This window comes from Pteropus alecto, unplaced genomic scaffold, assembly GCF_000325575.1.
Source record: "Pteropus alecto unplaced genomic scaffold, ASM32557v1 scaffold57, whole genome shotgun sequence".
Lineage (NCBI taxonomy): Eukaryota > Metazoa > Chordata > Mammalia > Chiroptera > Pteropodidae > Pteropus > Pteropus alecto.
Window position 1 is genome coordinate 8,587,559 of NW_006442508.1, and position 22,169 is coordinate 8,609,727.

The 22,169-nt window shown below is 40.1% G+C and overlaps 1 protein-coding gene across 2 annotated transcripts in view; it reads right to left on the bottom strand.

Annotated features, from left to right (window-relative positions):
- LNX1 (ligand of numb-protein X 1) overlaps positions 1 to 22,169 on the bottom strand; it is a 103,684-nt gene that overhangs the window by 15,729 nt on the left and 65,786 nt on the right. For both annotated transcript variants that reach the window (XM_006922501.3, XM_006922500.3), the window contains 4 exons: positions 15,353 to 15,594; positions 14,690 to 14,842; positions 10,195 to 10,397; positions 7,430 to 7,801 (listed from right to left, as the gene is read on the bottom strand). In XM_006922501.3, the coding sequence (XP_006922563.1) occupies positions 7,430 to 7,801; positions 10,195 to 10,397; positions 14,690 to 14,842; positions 15,353 to 15,594 (970 nt within the window). The remainder of the gene's footprint in view (positions 1 to 7,429; positions 7,802 to 10,194; positions 10,398 to 14,689; positions 14,843 to 15,352; positions 15,595 to 22,169) is intronic.

Below are 22,169 nucleotides of genomic sequence, written 5' to 3' on the forward strand. Positions count from 1 at the left end.
TTAGTTTATCTATTTATTATTTATCTATCTATCTATCTATCTATCTATCTATCTATCTATCTATCATCTATCTATCTATCATCTATCAACTATCTATAATCTATCCATCTATCTATCATCTATCTATCTATCTATCTATCTATCTATCTATCTATCTATCATCTATCTATAAATGCATGAATGCATATGCTTAAATGTTTGGTAAACTGTATGTAATTCATGTGGGTTCAATCACTATGTTACTTGTATCTGTTTTATAAAGTTTCAAGTTAAGAGTCATCACACTCGTGTCTGCCCCTAATGCCTCAGGCATTATTCTATAGAACCACCTGAAACAAAAAGACTCCAAAGGGACTATTGGGCATTGAGATTGTGCTGCTCAGAGCAGGCAAACCATGTACACAGCACCCTTCATAACACGGTAGGCTCACCGGCGACCCATGTTTGACTAGTGGCCCTCTTGTTTCAGAAGTGAGAGCTATAACTTGAATTTAAGCTGATATAAGCTGTTTAGAGAGCTTGTCTCAGCTTAACTTTCCATCCATTAACATCGGAGGTTTTAATGATTGTTTCTTAAAACAAACAAACAAAAAACAAACAACAAAAAAAACCTGATCCTGCATCTGCTTTCCCCACTGGTTTCCAAGGATCCTAGAGATAATCTTGCTTTAATTTTCAATATATATTTGTGGCGATGGTTCTTTCTATGCTGTTTGGGGTTGTCCCACTTTTGTCTCCCTTCTAGCAACTGCTCAAGTATCATTCTCAGTTCATCCCTCTTATGCTCGCAGGGCCCTGGGGAATTGTGGAGCTGTTTCCATAAAGTTAGACGTCAGATATGGAAGAGATGTCAGACATCATCTAATCTAGCATTTTCTCTGTAGCCCATGCTTCAATTCCCTTACAAAATCTTTGCTATATTGTCACCCAGCTCATGCTTCAATGCCTCCAATGACAGTGAACTCACTGTGTCCCAAGGCAGTATTGGCCATTTTTTTAGATAGCACTAATTAGAAAGTTTGTCCTCAGGTTGAGCTTAAATTCGCTATTCTCCTGCTTGCCCACTGGGGCTAGCTATGCCCTGTAGGGTAACCCGAAATCAATTTCCATGTGACAACCCTATTTAAAGATAACTCATTGCCCTCCCTTAGTGCTTCTCCTTTCCAGGTCAAATAGTCCTGGTTTTTTCAATATTTAATGTTTTCAAGTCATTTGAAAAACTTAATGAACTCTGGACTGTAATAAAGTTGAGTAGTGTGTGTGTCTGTGTGTATGTGCACATGTACACACAGACACACACACAACTGGACCTAGAAGACAAGTTTTGGTCTGACTGGCACGGAGTAGGGTTTTTCACCGCTAGATCAGCTGCATCTAGGACCTCATCGAAAGAGTTCCCGTTTTGCCATTTCATACATGCATAGGGGATTGTCTCTGTGTTCTATGAAGCCAAGGACTCCATAGATGTCTGTCTTTGTCATTACTGATCAATTCAAAGATGACAGCGAGGTTCGCGGGGCCCCTATGGATTACATTACAGCAATGCAGCCTAGCTCTGAGATCATGTATGGCATACAGACCCTACCTGGCAAAACAGACAACAGGAGTAATTAGAACGGGGTTACTGATTGATATGCTAAAAAACACCAAAGTCATCAGTTATTCCTGTTGACTTGGCAACGTACTACACAATGAGGTACAGAAATAAAGTCCTTGCCCTAACCCTCCTTCCAGTGAGAACTTCGGAGAAACAAATTACTTCTCATTGAGCAAAAAGTTGGGGGCTCCAGAAACGTAAATCCAGAATGAGTTAATGGTATACTGTGAGCTGATGTTGCTCCTATAAAATGAGTTTGGTGAAAGCAAAATTGGTATGTGTCGATTTGTTCACCACGGAAACTTTAGCAAAGCACATTTTAAAAAATGTTTTTATCTTCTGCTAGAAAAATGGCAGTTAGTTCAGTAAGCTAAGAGCTACAAGAGTCCGGCCAAGAAAAAAGGAAATTAAGGAGTCTTTGAGGAAAAGAGGTGAAGAGGGCCCTTCAGGTGTGACCAGGGCACACAGGGAAATCTGAGATAGCAATTTGGTCTATTTTTTCCCAGCAGACCGTGGCTCCATGTTCATCCTTATGTTCTCAGAAGCACATATATTTTAGGGGATAAGGGGATGATGGTGTGACATATACAGAGTTAAAAAATGTCAGTGATAAGGTCAAAATAAGAATTTAGTTCTTGAGTCCCCTGAATCTAACTGCTGGGTCATCAGAACGACCCTACTCCTTTGCCTCAAACACCATTTCTTTTATGGTATCTAGAAGTTACTCTCATGATTAATTCTCTTCCACGTAAGAAAAAACATGCATGTGGGAGACATATGGGCTGAAGTAAGAGTAGTGAAGTTTCAAGATTCCCCTGAATGCATGAAATTTGCAGCTTTATGTAAAAATCATTTGGACTGTAAGAATTTGGCTCAAGAAGAATGTTTTTAAATCTATGTATTAGTCTGTGTACATGAAATTTATTACAATATCATGCTAAGAAAATTTGTTTAAATAGGGATTTGATTCTATATTAGCTGTGCTGATCTGTAAAAAGCATACAGATCTATCAGGTCTTATTTCATTGACAATTCTTACTAGTTCCAGGGTACGAACTTCTGCCTTTTTTCCAGTTATGCAGTAGAACTCATGACTTGGAATTACGTATTTAGAACAAAAGTAGGTAACGTGAGTAGTCCATTATTTGCTTTCTGTCTCCATCTAAAGACTATCACATTCTTTTTAAAAGTTTCAAGAGCCTGGTTGTCAGTTATTCTTTGATGAAATAACTTCTCGTTTCAATATTAATTCATGTGAAGGGGAAAAAAAGTCACACATATGTCAGTATTAATGAAAACTCATCATCACCACTAAATATGGCTTTGAATTTTTTTAGCTTTTGCATCAAGTCTGGAAGTTGCCTAGGGAAAAAAGGCACAAGGAAAATACTCAAATTTGAAATCCATATTTCCTTTCTTCACTTATTAATTGTATATATTTGAACTACTAAATAAATATGAACTCACTGATCCAGAATTGCAGATAAATGAGAGCATCTCAACACAGGCATAACTCTCAGAATAAATCATTCTCATACTGAATATTGAATAGATATATCTTGAATCTCCAAGGTTTCGGATGTTGAGATGTCTTTTTTCCCCTAGGGTCTCAAATCTTTGGTTCATATTTCTTTGTTCTCTCATTTTAAATATGATACCAGACAGTTCCACAAAGCTGTCTCTTTCACACAGGTATTCTAGCCATGGTGCTCAAAAAAATTAAATTGACTTGGAGAAAAGTAAAGCTGTGCTAAGTTTTAAATAAGTCAACGTCCCTGTATTTGAAGTTTCTGTCTCCTTAGGATTCCTCCTCTTAAGGAGCCTGACTCTCGGTTTCCCTAACTCTGGGGTCTGGCACCCAGGGCTGCTGCTGAGCAAGCTGAGGTTAGGACTCTACATATGTAAAGTCGGTCAAATTTAAAACAGTTGTGGCTTCTCTGTAATAGCTTTTCCCTGAAATAATGTAGAGAGGCAGAATATGTGGTACTGTGGGAGAAAACATGACCAAAAGGACATGTTGTCTGAGAATTTCTTTGTAAGGCAAATATGATTCATGGAGTAAGTGCAAGGGCAACAAAGCCAAGGATTGGTTAGAAATTTCAGTTTCCGCCTTTGAAGGGTACTTAGTTTAATGCCTCCAGCCTGGTGTGTGTTAAAGTATCACATAAATAAAATCCACCCTCGAGATTGCCTAACTGGGTTTTCCCAGAATTCTATTTTTTTCCATCTTTTCCAACTAGCTTTGCTCATTTTTGAAATTTCTCTTCCTCTGCTTATAAAGCACATTGGCATTGTTTAGTAAGCAGGAGAATCTTTTACGAAGTCCCACTGTTAGGCAAGATTTTATAAATTAACTTTCTCAGGGGAAAAAAAATATCCTTTTCCGTTACTAGTCTATAAAAGTAGAATATCATATGTAATCATATTTAGAATGCCAAATTTTCCAAATGACATGAGTAAGGGAGTTTTTGTTTTGCCTGTTGCGAAGTGTAGTTGGCACCATCTCTGGAATGCAAGTTGCACTGATCGACCTGCAGAGGGAGTTAGCAAGTGTTATGCACACAAAAAAACTGATATCTAAAAGTCTAGTTTTTAAAGAGGAAAAAAAAAAATCATGCTTAGAATTCAGTTTCTTTGTGAAGAAAAACAACAAGGGTTCTTCCTTTTTCATGGGTTAGTGTTTTTATAAACATTGTCTATTTTCTGTTCTCACTCATTGGCACACATAGGCTGTAACCACCTGCTTAATGCTGGCTTGACTGTATTCGAGATCAGATATGGGAATATGTTCCAAACTCTGTGAGGCCAGGAATTGTATCAGTGTTGTTCCCTATTGTACTACATATCTTTTGGCACATAGAAGATGTTCAGCCAATAATAACTGAATGAATTCAAGGGGACAAAAAACAGAGATCCTATCTTGGGGACAAATAGCACATAAAAGTAGGTTTGGTGCTTCTTTGATTTGATGAAAAAATCCCTATGAGATGAAATGTGTAAATTATATTTTATATATTCATACATTTTTATAATTTGACTCAATTTATTCATTCAACAAATCTGTATTGAGTGTCTACTATTGCCAGGCATTTCTCAAAGTGCTTGAGATAAAACAGTCTACTATATTATACCATATTATATTGGCAGGTAATAATAATTAGTTGGTAGAAAAACAAAGTAAAGTAGATTAGAGGATATAGAATCGAAGGTGGAAGATGCTGTTTTAAGTGAGATTGTCAGTGAAGGCCTCTCTGAGAAGGCGACATTTGAGGAGAGACCTGAATGAGTTATGTAGATAATTGGAAGATTTCTTTCAGTCAGAGGGACAGCAAGAACATCAGCCTTGAGGTGAAAAATTCTTGAAATGTTTGAGGATTAGAAGGAAGGCAATGTGGCAGAGCCTGGGTAAACAAAGGGGAGAATACTAGAAATTTTCCCCTTTGCTTAGGGACTGAAGTTGAAGAGATAACTAAAGGCCAGATTATGTATGTCTTTGCAATTTTTAATCTGAGTATCTTAAGACGCATCAGAGACTGAGTGCAAGAGAGGGACATGATGGGATTTACTTTGTAAAGTGGTCATTCTAACTGCTAAGAGCAGAGGTAGAGGATCAAGTGTGGAAGTGAGGAAACCAGTGAAGAGGTTCTATAGTGGCCCAAACCAAAGTGGATAGTGGTCCGGCCGATGGAAGCCATGGAGGTAGTGAGAGGTGGATTGTGGGAGGGGGATGTTGAAGACAGTAAAGATTCTTTTTGGCCCAGGTAACTGGGTAAATGGTGGTGTCATTTTCAGAGACAGGAAAGACTGAGGGAAGAGCAGGTTTGACGGGGTAGAGGGCAGAGAAGCCGAGCATTCAGTTTTGAACATTAAATTTGAGATGCCTTTTAGACATTCACATGGAAAAACCAAGCAGGTAGTTGGGTATGAAGTGCGGTGTTCAGAGGAGAAGTTGGGGCTAGGCATATGAGCTTGGGAATAGATGACATAAACTCCAGAAGAGAAACGTTCTTTGTAACTTTTCTTTTGTTTTCTACATACATGACCTTGTGCCCTGCTGGGATGATCCATCAGGCTGAGAATCACCTTAGAATTGGGACACCACCAAGAGCCACAGTTCAGGGGACAAGGCATCATGTGAGCACCCTATTTTGGTGGATGGAACAAGCAGGTTAAGTCCCCTTTTAACCTCTGCCTCAGGTTGTCTACATTTAAAATGACAGCATCACCCACCATTTGGTTCTCCTCAAAGAAATGAGATAAGATACACACACAATAGTGAAAAGAGTTGACAACACCTGGAAGAATGCCATGGCTGAAACCCAAGGGTAGGGAGATTTATTTGTACTTAGATAAGTCCTTGAGGGCACACTGTTTTCTGACTGTCATCCTACACAGAACTTGGTACAAAGTTCAGTCAACTACTGATGCTAACTCTGTTCTTAAAGTCACTTCTGTCACTAAGTGGAAGCTGATATGACGTGCCAGATACTTGCAAATATTTCTTGCCGCTAACCTTGCCCTTTTCCCATTAGCTCTCTACTGCCTCCAAAAAGATTTTTCTAGAAAATCTTGTCACTTCCTTTCTTAAAGTCTTCCAGCGACAGCCCATGGCCTTGGGAATAAAGTCTGAGTTCCTTAGCGTGGCTTGTAACACTCTACATGATCTGGCCCTTGTCTATCACTCCTGCCTTATCTATTGCTGCTTTTTATGACATACACTATGCTCCAGATATTAACCATTTCCCTAGCATATTTTTAGTGAAATGTTCTTCTGTGTTGTATCTCCTTCGAATGTCTTTCCCTGCCTCATCCACCTAGAGAACTTCTGATCCCTCAAAGCCCCAGTTTAGGATCTTCTTCCTCTGCAGAATTCCTAGGCCTATCCAAGCAAAAATTGCTTCTTTATCTGTATCAGCTCAGTGCATAATTTCTCCATTATGCCATATGGCAGTCATTTACAAAAAGTCTATTTTCCCTATTAGATGTGGGCTCCTTTGACAGAGCAGCTTGAGAGTCATCATCTCTCTGTTCTCTGCACCTAACCCAGAGCTAGGCTAGCAGCAGAAACTTAATACCTATTGTTTTAATGAAGTGAATGAATTGTTCAGAATATGAAAAGAACAAAGCTTGTCCTTCTAAGAATAAAACTGGCAGCTCAGTGAACATTAGAAAAACCCAGGCTGACCCAACCAAAGTCAACAAGACGCATGCTGGGGCTTGATGACATTACATTGGTTGGAAAGTGAATTAGTTTGAACCAATGTCAGGTTATTTGAAACTCTATTTGCCTGAATGATCAATAATTTACATACCTCTCCTATGAGGGGACTTCCTCTCAAGTTTATACTTGAGTTTCCGTGGGCTTTCCAGGGGGCCTGGACATAGCCATGGAGACAGGGCTTAGCCTTAGCCAGTCCCACAGTGGGCTCTGTCCACATGATCTCCAGAGATTACACACACAGCTTCTTATGGTGGTTAGTGCAACGGGATGTCTTGGATGTGTCCAGGATGTATCTGAAATGACCTACCCCTGAGTCTGCGATTAACACACAGGGTATAGGATGACACAACCCTGCTTACCTTGAGTGATTTTAACCTGGTGAGCTTGCAGGACATAACCCAATGTATTTACTTGCATCAAATTGGATGGGTAACTCCTAGGAATGCGTGCGACCCCCAAGACACATCATTTGCTTGAGTAATGTTCTTACATGGCCCTCTGATCTTTACTCCTCAAATGGGAGGTGTCACATGTGGTGGTAACAGGGTGGGTGGTCAGGGTGATGAGCACTCCCGCTCATGCTGAGAGTTTTAGAATGAACTGTGACCTACCTGAATTAGATGAGCTGCGCTTTCTGGGCTCCCGAATCGAAGGTCATGTCCGTTGATGGCTAACACACGATCGTTCTCCTCCAGCTGACCGTGTCTGTCTGCCACACCACCATCCAACACGTTAAACACGAATACCCCTGGTTCGTCAACCTTGCGCACCAGCTTTATTCCAAGCTGCTCCTCAGGGCTGCGTTTGTTGAGAATCACATGGAAACTGTCATCCCGGGGCCCGCAGGGGTCCAGTGTCTGTCCGTTGCTCCTGCTTCGGAACTTCTGCTCGCGCAGCACAGTCAGTCTCAGCAACCTGCAGGGCTGCCGCAGCAGGCGCAGGGCATAGTTGTGAGGTACATTGCTGATGTCCATCCCATTGACCTGCGGGGAGGGAACCCAGCTGTCAGCTCCATCTGCCACAACCCTCCCTGGAAGGCCCAGGCCCACACAATCCCCAACACCCCTCCATAAGGTCCCTCTGCTCTGTTACCTTATCCTATGTCTAAGCACCCCCACCGTCCAACGTTACTTCACGCCCTGCTCTCACTGCGTGTCACCTGCACCACCTTTTCAGGTCTTTCTCAGTGGACACCATTTTTCTTCAACCTTGTCCTTACGCGGGCCCCCCAATTCATTTATACAATCCCCTAACTCTCATTTCTCTTGCCAAATTTATTTTTTAGTTGGGGGAGGTGGGAAAAAGGAAGAAAAAGTAGGAAAAGGCTAAAGAGAACAGAAAATTTTCCATCAAGCTCAAATGACTACATTAAAGTGCTATTCAATTCAAACTGAGTTGACATTTTCTTTCCAGAAATCTCCAAATGAATTTTTCTCTCTGAGTCACCCATATTAAAACTTCCAGGCCCCGCTACCGTGTGCGTGTGTGTGTGTGTGTGTGTGTGAGAGAGAGAACAGAAGAGAGATAGACATAGACATAGACAGAGAGAATGAACCAGGTTTCAAGGTAGCCTGCAAGGTCTTTTGCCCATGTTCTCAACAAAACAAAACAAAAATCTCTCCAGTTTCAAACAAACTGATGTAAATAGAAGTTTCTAGGCACTTTTATTGAAAGACTGGATCATTTTATGATGCTACTTAAATGTCCTCAAGCTCAACCGTCTCTTTTGTGCCTCATTAAGGATCTGCGGGACTGAGGCTGCTCAGGGCTTCCTGGTTTTAATTATCCTGGCTAAGCAGGCCCAGCCTTAAGGCCACGGCCCCTAGTGGTAGTCACTGGTCTGGAAGAAAACAATTTCATAGCAACACTGCACTCTGTGCTCTAGGAGGGAGGCCCCGCAGAAGAGAAACAATCTTCTTGAATTTCTATGGTTTGGTAAGATTTCCTGAACTTGCAGCCAATTGTTAGAAGAGCTTCGCAGTGAAATTTTAAAAGGCCTTTCTGCAATGTACAATCCCTGGTTCCCTGCTGCGTCTTCAGGGATGGAGGCACCCTCCCGCACAGATAAGGCTCACCACCTTTGCCCATGCACAGGTGAGCTTAAAGAACTCACTCTGCTCTATCTCCTTATCTTGTGTCTTGTTTTCCCCCTCACATCCAGGCCAAGAGAAGGTCAGGGTCGCCTGCTAAACAGTCCTGGCAGCCCTTTTGCCTGCAAGAGCCAGTTGAAGGCCATAAGAATCAAAATGTTTTATTATATAACCCTCCCAGGCTGCATAGTTTTCACTAGAACTGAGAGGACGCCATGCAGAGTGTCACCAATTACACTGCTGTCTGTACCTTGAGGTTGATGGGCCCTGCTTTGTACTCCACCCTCGAAGGCCAGTGAGAATTTCAGTGTTTCTATGATGACTGCTTTAAATTATTTCTCCTCTTATCCCAAAGAATAAGAACTTCTGGCCAGAGAAACAGCTCATGATGTATCAGGAGCTGGACCCTCGGCAACCTAGAAGTGATGGGATGAAACGGTCATCTGAGTACCATATAGAAAATAAATGACCAGAGCGAGATTTCTTGTCACTTTTGGCACATGCTTGACTTCTGTCCGATAACAACTCTTCCTTTATCTTTTCCCTTCTTCTGAAAATTCCTCTCTTATGTCCTTCCCCTCAGTCAAGCCTCAGAGGAGAGTAATGCCCAAGGCATTCTGTTCTACTGCCTGTCTCGCCTGTAATGTCTGAGGGTTGGTGGGGAAAGCTTAGGGGTTACTTTTTTTCATGGAGAGCCATTAAGCTACAGGAAATTTACTTTAGAGTGGTGTGTGAATGTGAGTGATTAGATAAAATACAAAATGTTCCGTTAATCTACTCTAAAAACAATTTTAAAAGATATATGCTCGTTTTATATTATTTTATGTTGTTGTTACTTAAAGTAGGAGAAAGGAGAGAGGAGAGAGAGGAAAACAAGAGAGAAGAGGAGGTAGAGAAAGTGAAGGAGGAGGATAGAAGGAGCTAAAGGAGAGAAGAAAGAGGAAGGAAGAGAAGACAGAGACAAAATGACGTAGAGACAGAAAGAAATACTTGTCTCCAGAGAGAAAGGTGACTGAAAGAATGAGAAAGACAGGGAGGGACAAAGACCAATCTCAATTAAATTGCAAATCTCATATTAAGAGCACATCAACATAGTAATTGTGGCAAGTGACTGCTCCACATTTGTTTTAATATTTCATCTATTCATCCATCCATCCATCCATCCATCCATCCATCCATCCATCCATCCATGTATCCATCCATGTATCCACCCATCCATCCAATTATTTGCTCTGAAGTGATTTTTGTTAAGCCCCTTTTCATGGCCCTACGGCCACAGTCTCTACCTTTAGTATGATGTCTCCTGGCAGTAGCCGGCCATCTCTGGCAATCACCCCATCACGATAAATGTGCTGGATAATGATGTGGACCAGTGGAGTTTCGCTGCCTCCCACAAGCCTAATGGACAGGCTTTCATTGGGATCCACTCGATTGATCTTGATGCTGGTAATTTCACCATCTGGAATCAGGTGATACAACCTTGGAAAGACTAAAATGCACCAAGACAGTATTTATTTAAGACGCCCACCCAACGGACATTTCCAACCACTCTTCTTCTTGCCAAGCTTTGGTTTCAGCCAAACTAAACTATGCATTGTTCCTCGGACATGTTTTCCATTTCCCTGCCTCTGTGCCAGCGAAGTTTCTCTGCCTGGAATGTTTTTCATCCTAGGACTAAACCCAATTTTTCCTTTAGGCCTGCATGAAATGATCCCTTCCAATTAAACTCTGCACCGATCCCTCTTTCTCTGCTCTCTCTAACCATCTCATTTTCCATAAGGCTTTATATTTCTCATGGCACCCAACCATCTATTATTATAGATGCCTGTTTCTTATATCCCCATTGGACTCTAAGATCCTTGAAGACATAATTTCTGGCTGTTCCATAGATCTCTGCATACAAGAGATTTCAGCCAATGTTTACTGAGTAAACAGGAATGAATGAATAAATGAATGAATGACAGGTCTTTACGAAATAGACTGCGTTTTTATTGAGGGATAAAATAGAACAAACCCGCTCTTCTGCCCTGTCAGATCATTTTGAAGATTTCTTCCTGAAATTCCCTGCTTTTCAGGCATAAGGACTCACCAGGCCTTATTACTGGACACTGTTGTCAATAAAGTCAAATAACCCGATTCGTGATCAGATAAGAGGCCCAGCCCTAACTGGTGGCTTTAAGAGGTTCGTTCAGATCTGCCTGAAACACACACTCAGAGTTAAAAGGACACTCGGAGGTCATCTAGGCTGGCGTTTTCAAACTTTATCTTTTAACTGAGGACTTTCCTTTCCCATAAAATAGTTAATGCTCTCTCTGTCCCCACAAACAGAAGACTTGCTCCAGTGGTTGTGCAACTGGATAGCAAGTCAAACTTTTATTTTACAAGTGAGGATATTCAAGCTCGGAGATGAGAAGTCATATGACAGGTTAGAGGTCACAAAGTTAGGTAGCTCTCAGAGCCAGATCAGAATCCGGGGCTCCTAATGACCCATCCTCCTGTCACCTCCCTCAGGTTTCCTTGGAGCCAGGGGTTTCACAGAAACCCACAGGGGACTTGCCCTATAGACCTATAAGCTGGTATCGCTGACTGGCGCTGCTCTCTACTCCAGTTAGAACAGAAGTGCACAGAGGTGATACCATCAAATGTTGGCTGGGCTACACCCAGTTTGGTGGAAGGAGCGCTCCTCCCGAGTTGCCTGAGACTTAAGTTTGGATGTGTAGTATGGAGATGCTCTGTCTCCTAGCTGCTGACAACTGCCTCTGCCAGAAGAGTCTCCTTAATTATGTTATCTGGGAAGATCAAGACTACAGGCTTGATTCTGCATAATGCACTCTTTGTGACTATTTTCAAAACACATGACCTTAGTCCATTTTCCCTAATGAACTATGAGTTCGTTAACGGGTACTCAACACTCTAGGAATAATACAAAAAGAATTAAAGTAATTTTTGAGTATTGTAGAACATGATAAACAAAGCAATTTAGCTGCCAGAGGAAGCCAGAAACATTGTTAAGTGTTGGGCCTTAACCTCCATTGAGATTTAAAGTAAGTGACTGACTTTGCTGTGAGGCTGTGGGCGGCCGTCTTAATCTGTCAGTTCCTGGTGCTAACAGCACTAGGGTTATTGAGTTCAATTAATGTTTAAACTACTCTGATTACATTAAGTAGGGTATACCACAAGCATTTGTTGCAACAGATCTGGTGACAAGGGAATGGAAATTAAAAAAATATATTTTGAGTAAATAAGGATTTGGAAATAATCAAAGCTGCTGATTTTCTTTCTCTCCTCCCCCTCCTTTTCCACTCTCTCTCCCAACAGATTTACAGAAACCATACTCCCAAATCTAAAACACTCAAGGATGTTGATTCATAGTCCAAAAGGACATACACAGTCACACTTTAAATGAGGTTCATTAGAGCCATGCCAGTGAGAGCCTAGTGACCTTGGAGAATTAACGTAATTTTTAAACTGCCGAACTTGTGTTGTTCTGGAAAGAAATAAAATTGTTCAATATTTTGTCTTCACTCAAGGACTAAGGGATATAATATTATTGATTAGGAGTTTATTATATGCTGGGCACTGAGCTAAACAATTTGCACTCATAGTTTTTTGTTTAATCCTAACAATCCTATGAAATAGATAATTATTATCCCTGTTCTTTTTAGATGACAAAACCCCAAAGCTTAGAGAAGTAACCTGGCCAGGGTCATGCAGCTGGTAAACACTACTAATATAAAAAGGTGAGATAAACCATACCGTGAGAGTTTACAGGACATCACTATCAGCTTCGCTGAATCTAAATGCCTCACCCTATTCCACAGCAACATTTTCCTGGAGCACCTAAGGAAATCCATTCTCTCCAACTCTAAGCCTCCTGCACACACAACACGGCTGCCATCTTCACCTTCCTAAAACATAGCTGCAATCCTACAATAACTCTATACAAAAGCTTTCAGGTATATTCGCTGTTCCAAATTAAGTCCAGACTCCTAAGTGACACCCAGGACCCTCTCTAATATGACCTTAACCTTATCTCCCACTACTTTCCAATGGTCAAGATCTCAATGCCCATCCAGATCATAAGCCAGTCCTTAACTAGGGATGATACTGCCCAGGTGAAGGTGACACTGCTATCCCTATGGCTGCCAGTATCATTTATTTATACCTCACTCTTCATGGCATTTTATATTATTCTTTTTAGTCTTGAATGAATCCCTTGAAGCCAGGAACTGGATTTTATAGTCTTTATACAAAATTACAGAGCCTAGGTTACACATAGTAACCTCTTGTTAAAGTTGTTTCTGCAATAAACATGCAAATAAATCTAATTCAGGCAGGAGAAAACTATGTAAGAGTGTAATTAAGGAGTCTTTAAATAAGAGGAGACTGATGGAAAGGAAGTTCTAATCTTTTCACTGATTCATTGCACAAAATTCATTGAACACTATTATGCATCAGATATTGTTTGGCCTTGAGAATACAAAGGCTCAGAAAATGAACCCTTATCCTTACTGGCACAGTTACAACGAAAAGTGATCATTGCTATCTATAATAGAGATACAGGTGCTTCAAGAACACGAGGACTGAGGGAATCGGAGAGAAGGCAAAGCCTATGCTGAACCTGGAAGGAGGCATTGGAATGCCAGCTGAAAGCGATTGGGAGTGTAGGCTGAACAACAGCATGGAAGTGAGCAAAAGACAGTATTTACAGGACTGTAATAAGTTCAGGATAGTTAGAGCAAGCAATGTATGTGTGTGTGAGTGAGTGTGTGTGTACGGGTGAGAGGTAATAAGTAAACAAGAAAGGGTCTTATAAAATGACTCACAAATTCTCTGAAGGCATGCTCAGGACAGTGGTTTGAGCTCTACCTTCTGATCCCTAGGAGTGAAGGGCACTTAGCCAGTGGTTAAGAGAGTGGGCTCTGGAGCCAGAGAACCGGAGTTAAAATCCTACATCTGCCATTTTCTAGCTGGGTGACTTTGGGCTAGTTACTTAATCTCTCTAGGTCTCAGTCTCCTCATCTATAAAATGAGCTTGACAGTCCCTTAGCACTGTTGTGACTTCTAAGTGACTTAGAACACCACTTGACACACAGGAAAAGCTCAAGTTTTTTTTTTTTTTTTTTTCTGCCCCAAAGTTCTAACATAAAATGAAGGAAATAGGGCAGTATTTCCTCAACTCCATTTACACTGGGGAAAACACAGAGTATCTAAGATCCAATAGCAACTTTGCATGGATTCTAGAGTGACATTTCCTAGATTCAGCATTTAACAAGGTAATCTTGGGCAAGCTAAGTAAGCTCCCTATGCCTCAGTTTTCTCATCTGCAAAACAGGGATTATAATAGCAGCTACTCCATACGGTTGTTATAAGGATTACATGAGTTAATTAATGCATGGAAGACACTTAGAACCACATATCATACATAGTCATAATGAGAATAAATACTTACATAGCATTTACAGTTGACCTTTGAATAACATGGGTTTGTTGTGTCAGGCACTGTTCTAACTAACTGCTTTTCACTTATTGACTATAATTATTCTTTACATGTATTAAACTAGTATCTGAAGGTAAGGGTTCCAATGCCTTTTCCCTCAACCTATATAAACAGAGAATAATAACTTCTGCTTGTGTGAGAAGTAGGCCAATCAAGATAAGAACTATTTTATACCCTTGAGAAGAGAGCTGTCATAGAAGGTAAGTGCTGGTCAGGTGGTCATGACCCGGAGGTCATTCTGGAAGGCCAGCTCTTTCCCACCCTGCAGAAAGTTCATTTACCTTCAGGGGCAGTGGCGTTTTCAGAATTTTCTCTGCCCTGGTCAGTTTGGTTGGCAACTACACTTCCACTCTTTGTTCTTCGAAGGACACTCAAAGCTCGATTTATTTTTTTAAAAGATCTGCTTCTGATGGAAGATCGCTCAAAGGGCCGTGCTGAGAAAAAAAGAGATGGAATGGTAGCTACACATTCATAGAAATCCTCCTTTATATACACGTCTGGTAAGGTTTGTACAATAAAACATGCACGGTAATTACCTGTAAGTGGTAGGATGATAGAATTTGCTTACATGTATTTTCTAAATTTTCTACTATAAAATGATACGGCTTATTTAAAAATCTATGTTCTTTTTTCCTGGGCTGGACTGACTATAGCAGCACCTCTCTTGAGCAGCACGCATGGGAAGGTTCTGACACTGCAGGAGTGATGAGTCATTAGGTCTAGCTTCAACCCCTTTCACCAAGTCAGATTACACACGTTTTTAATGATCTGAGGTACTTGCGGTTTCATTTCACTTCGGAGAATTGGACATTGGGTTGCTGCCAAAACTATCAGAACGATTTCTCCTTAAAAAAACATTTTAAGAACTTTCCACAGTGAATATTCCACAGAGAGCCATCCCAAGGCAAGGAGCCTATTCCCGGACAACCACCCATTTGACTCACCCCTAGTTCGGTGGCTCCGGCCAAAGTCCAATGGATTGTTTACTGGCTGACCATCCTCTGCTGTGGACACGTAGGCAGGGTTGTCTAGGCCAGGCTCGTCAGTCATTAAGGAGATGGTGGCAGCTGCAGAAACCTCTGGGGAGAGTGTTGCTGCGGTAAGGCTTGCACAGCCGTCTGGACAGCCATCGTGAGAGCGCCTCTTTCTGTCTTTGGTCAGGCCATAGTGGGAGGCACCTTTACAGCTGTAACAAAACCAGTGCATGTGAGAAATGGCTTTGGCTTTGCTCATTATTCAACAAGGCATCTTCACATAGGCATGCTTGCTACACTGGGAATTTGAGTTGCTCACCCCTATATCCACCTCTCTTTTCACATGTATCTACTCATTATACACTTGCCAACCAAATGAATTTAAAATTCGAGAAGATAGTTATCAAAAGATGCTTATTGCATTCTCTTAAAGCACTTTCCACAGTGAATACATATTTATGAAAGTTATCTTGGTATCTATGAGACTAGGTCTTGAGGCTGGTGATCTTCGACTATGTAGACTTGGTAATTCCTTCCTGCTGGTGTTTATTTTGACCATGAAAGCACTTAATCACACTCTCAGTCTTTTCTTTTGCGTTTAGCTCCCAAAGCATTGAACATAAACACAAAACTCTTCCTGGAGTCCATTTTTAACAGTCCACAGAAACAGAGTCACCATCACCACAAGGCCACAGAGGTCTTCTCAGCATTGCTCTTCTACCTCTGGGCTGATCTCAGAGCAGCCAGGAGAATGGGCTGGGGCTCTCATGTACTGAAAAATTTCATTCCTTACCATGTCTTCTAACACTGGGAGGGTAAAACAACATTCACGGTCCTAGAAAAACCCAACCACAATTGTCTGTACCCAGTCACTATCTGTATTAAAGAGCAGGCCCACTGGCCAGCAGATCAAGGTTCGAGTTGATGTAGGTCCACATTTGCTATAAATATTCTTCCATGTGCCACTGGACAAGTCAGTTCAGCTCTTAGGCAGGGTTTTGGTCATAACATGGTGGTAATTTAATGATCTCATTGCACTGCGGTGAGGAAGTGGCTGCAGATAGCCACACCAGTTTCCATTGTTGTTGTGAAGGCAGAAATCATATGAGTGAGCCCCTTTAAGAAGTGGCCATTTGCATATAATGAATGAGCTAATTATTATCAATTATTTTTATCAATTCATTCCTGAAAACTTTATATGGTTGAGCTATTTTACATACTTGATCTTAGCCAAAAGGCAGAAAAGTGATGAGCTAAATAATCCAGTTGAGAGTCTATATGAAGTGATGCTTTATATTCTCGAAAGTAAACAGAATCAAATGGCAGTCTACAGTCAATTTGCATATAGGATTTACATGGCTCACAGAACCACAGAGCTGGTGGATAGAAGGGCGTATTGTCTGGATCAGAATCCTTGCTCTGAAATTTACCCAGCTGTGTGATATGAGGCAATTTCGTTAACCTGGTTAAACTTTCTAATCTGCACATATATCTTGGGTTGCCGTGAGGTCTGGCTGATATTAAGTCTGGTCAAGAGTTAAGGTCCTTGCCATGTTGATAGTAAGTTCTCAATAGATGGTAGGTACTTTCATAATTCATCCATTCTAGAATGCTTGGTTTTTCTTACTTTAACATCTCTGAGTTTATGATGCATGGGGTCATGCAGCTTCTGTTGTCAAGCCTCAGTCATGATGCCACTGTCTGAGCATGGCAAACATGGTCACAGGTATCCATCTTGTCATTTCTATTGACTTGCATCAACTCTTGGTACTATGCCATTGAACTTGTCATTAGATAGCTTAGAAAAGATTACATTATGATTCAGCATTGAAATGAAAAGTTACTGTACACATAAGAAGTCTCAAAAACAGCACTGGCATGTAAATTTATCAATGAAGTAAATATTCATCATTAGAAGGAAGATAGAGATTTCACATTTTCCCAAAGAGACAAGCAAATGCTATATTTGCCTAAAAAGAAAGATATCCTCTCAAGGAGATGAAAAGTGATGTTACATTTTGTTACTGAGATCATTCAAAAGAATTGACCTATTTCATGCCAAACAATACAACTAGAGGGCAGGAGAGGTCACCAAATTCACCTGAATGGATTTCTAAGCCATGAGAGTCTGATGTGACTAATCCACACATTGCAGGGATATCTTTAAAGGTGTTTGAGATAATTTAACAGTGGCAGATTTAAAACATTTCTTGTTTTAAATATGTTTTAAACTATGATGTTTCTTATAATGAGTGGCATCTTTGATTTGATGAAATGTGGTTTTACTATTAGTAGAAAAGGACTTTGATTATACAACCCTACATTCTCACAGCAGAGAAGATGAAACAGGACTCTAGCTTCTAATGCTAGTCTTTCCTTCACTAAAAGACTTCAAGCTCCCAGTTTGAATTGATGAGGTTTTACTTTTCTGATTAGTTACTTTGGCTTGGAATTGTTCTGCTTAAAAATAGCAAAGTGGTTGATATGGGAAACTCAAATTGGAAGAAGCACTGCGTGATGGAAAAAATAAAAGCCAGCATGCATTTGAGCAGCTCCAAAGTCATAACTACATGAGTGGAACACTTCAATGCAAGCCAGCAGTATTTGGTTAGCAATGCATGAGAAGGAAGTTCCTAGACTATTTAGTTGGACTGGAAAGTATCTTTTCTTAAGGCAGCAATGCCCTTGCCCTTAACCATGCACTCTGCCAGAGCAGGAAATGAATTTTCCAATCGGACAAATGGCTGGCAAAGGCACAAGCCATGGCTTTCTGGGGGGACATAGCATATCCCAGTGGAAAAAAGCGGCATCTTATTCTGCTGCCACATTTGTGAGGAAGATTAAATATGTTTAAATATTTAAATATTTAAATATGTTAAATATTTAAAACATCTGAATCCCAAGACTATACCATTAAGAAATTATTGCTGTTTTAAGTCCTTGGAGTTCCAAAGACACATTTGAGTCCAGGTAAGGAAAACCTCATAAAATGGGTAAGTAAGCCTTCCCTATGGCCTCATATCTCGGCTATCCTTACAACAGCTGGAGAGGATACAGAATCTAGATTCAAACGTTCAGACTCATAAGCCTTGGTAATAAAGGTTCTGCTAAAGCAACTCATACTTGTGTAATATTGCTTGCTCCAGTTTCTTGGCTTAGCTTGAATCTGAGGCATAGAGTGATCTATGAAGGTAGTAGCTTGTACTTACTAATTGTCTTTTTTTGTGTTGACTAATACTGGGGCCTCTTGATTTACAAGCACAAAAGAGGGAGGAGAAGGAAAGAGTTGATTAGCGCTGGCCAGTACAGGAACATACGGTGAACAAGGAAGGCAGGATTTATGCTCAAAGCAAGCAGGATTTATTCTCTTTTTCAGTTATCCTGAGCACTAAGTACTCTCAGGTGGTGATGGGCGATGGCCATGAACTTGAAAGACGAACATAAGGAACATGGAAAACCATTTTTCAAACAAACCATGCACTTTTGATATGCTGTCTGTTCAACAAAGCCACTCTGAAAATTGTGGGTTTTTTGTTGTTGTTATTGTTGTTGTTAATAACGAAGATCCTGAATTCTGAGCTCCTATCTCAAAGTGAGCAGAGAGGCAAGTCAGTCTTAATATAAGAATGTTGACCTTGGTATACCATGGAATTTTTGTCTTATTTACAAAGGTAGGGGGCAAGAAGAGAAAATAAACCCGCTTTTTACAAAAATTCCATGAGTTCACTACTAACGGAAGTTGACCTCAAGCAGGATGGACCCCAGGCATCATTTACAGAGCTCTGATGGGGTGTCCTCTGCCGAGTTCAGCAAATCAGGCAACACGAGTGAGTTTGCAGGGGAAGGCTCCCTTCTGACAGTAATCTACCCACTTATGGTAGAAGAATAAAAGCCGTTCACAAGGAAAGGAACCTCAATACCCTCATCATAACAGTCTGCGTAACTACACAACAGTCTGGGTAGCTAACTTCCTTGACATTCCTTCTCTCTCAGTTCACTTCTGAATTAGGTAAATGTCGAGTCTGCTCCTCACATTGAGTTCTTTAATTGCCCAGTCTGATCCTACTTTAAACCAGGCTTACAAACTCATATGCTAATCAGGTGAGGAGAATAGGGAAGTCAGGGTGGGTGGGGTCCATAATGAGCGGTGTTTCAAGGATGCAGCTGCCGGCAGACTGCTGAACACTGTCTCAAGAAGACCAGCCCGAAAGCAATTAGGCAAGAAAAATAAAAGACATCTAAATTGGAAAGGAAGAAGTAAAACTGTCACTATTTCCAGATGACATGTTATATATAGAAACTTTTAAAGACTCCACCAAAAAACTTTTAGAACTAATAAACAAATTCAGTGAAGTTGCAGGATATAAAAGTCAATACAAAGAAATGTGTTGTATTTCTATACACTAATAATCACATATCAGATGTAGAAATTAAGAAAACAATACCATTTATAATTGCATCAAAAAGAATAAAATACCTAGGAATAAATTTAACCAAGGAGGTAAAAGATCTGTACTGAAAACTTTCATGAAGACATTGATAAAAGAAATTAAAGACACAAATAAATGCAAAGGTATTGAGTGCTCATAGATTAGAAGAATTAATATTGTTAAAATGTCCATACTCCCAAACTAATCTACAGATTCAATGCAATCCCTATAAAAATGCCAATGACATTTTTCATAGAAATCGAACAAACAATCTTAACATTTGGATGGAACCACAAAAGACTCCGAATAGCCAAAGCAATCTTGAGAAAGAACAAAGCTGGAGGCATTATGCTCCCTGATTTCAACCTATATTACAAAGCAATGGTAATCAAAATAGTATGGTATTGGCATAAAAACAGACATATAGATCAATGGAACAGAACAGATTTCCCAGAAATAAACTCACATACATATGGCCAATTAATTTACAACAAAGGAACCAAGAATATACAATGGAGAAAGGACAGTCTCTTCAATAAGCGGTATTGGGAAAACTGGACAGCTATATGCAAAAGAATGAAAACTGGACTACTATCTTACATCATACTCAAAACTTAACTCAAAATGAATTAATGACATAAATATAAGACGTGAAACCATAAAACTCCTAGAAGAAAACATAGGTGGCAAGCTCCTTGAAATCAGTCGTGGCAATGACTTTTTTTGGATCTGACACCAAAACAAGGGAAACAAAAGCAAAAGTGAACAGGTGAGACTACATCATACTAAAAAGCTTCTTCACAGCAAAGGAAACCATAAACAAAAACCATCAACAAGAAAAGGCAACCTACAGAACGGGAGAAAATATTAGCAAATCCTAAATCTGAGAAGGGGTTAATATCCAAAATACATAAAGAAGTTATATAATAAGTAATTAGCAAAAAATAAACAATCCAATTAAAAAACAGGCAGAGAATGTGAATAGACATTTTTCCAAAGAAGACATACATATGACTAACAGATACATAAAAAGACGCCCAACATCACTAGTCATCAGGGAAATGCAAATCAAAACCACAATGAGATATCCTTATACTTGTTAGAATGGCTATTATCAAAAATACATCAAATAAGTGTTGGTGAGGCTGTGGAGAAAAAGGAACACTTACACACTATTGGTAGGAATGTAAAATGGTGCAGGTACTATGGAAAACAGTATGGTGGTTCTTCAAAAAATTACAAGTAGAACTACCATATGATCTTACTATGTAATCCAGAAATTCCACTTTTGGGTATTTATCGAGAGAAATCAAAAACAGAAATTCAAAAGATATCTGCACTCTCATGTTCATTGTAGCATTATTTACAATAGTCAAGATATGGAAGGAACCTAGGTGCCCACCAATGGATGAATGGATCAAGGAAAGGTGGTACATATATACAATGGAATATTACTCAGCCATAAAAAATAATGAAATCTTGCCATTCACAACAACATGAATGGACCTTGAGGCATTATGCTAAGTGAAGTAAGTCAGACAGGGAAAGACGAATACTGTATGATCTCATATGTGAAATCTTGAAAAAAAAACAAACAAGTTCATAGAAACAGAACAGATTAGTGCTTACCAGAGGCAGGGGTAAAGGGAGGGTACAAACTGGGCGAAGGGTTAAAAAGTACAAACTGCTGTTTATAAAATACATGAGTCATGGGATGTAGTGCATGGCATGGTGATTATAGTTAATAACACTATACTGCATATTTGAAAGTTGCTAGGAGAGTAAATCTTAAAAGATCTCATCACACACAAATTTTTCTAACTATATATGATGATGGACGTTAACTAGACTTATTGTGGTAATCATTTCTCAATATATACAAACTTCGAATCGTTATTTTGTACACCCGAAACTAATATGATGTGTCAATTATGCACCAGTTAAAAAAAAGACAAGCCCAGTGTTGCTGAAGTGAGCAATTTGGAAGCTGAAATCCAGTTTTTAATGTGAAATCTCTTGATTTTAAACGTTGGCAACAAGTTAAAGATTTTTAAGACCATTGTGTTGGCCAAACAAAACACATCTGTAGGCCAGATCTATCTGAAGGGATAACAAATTCCAACTTCTGGGAATTAAAAACAAAACAAAACCCAACCCCCCCCCCCCCAAAAAAAAAACCCCAAAAGATGCCAGTGTGGTAATTCAGACTGATTTCCCTCTTTTCAGTCCTCCAGGAAGCAGCACTACCATCTTCTTACTTTTCCCCAGGCTCCCCCGCTCCCCACTTGTGTGAAGATGTGTTCATGTGCATGCATAGGTAAAATGGCCCTAAAGGGGGTTACCTTTCATTATTTGCC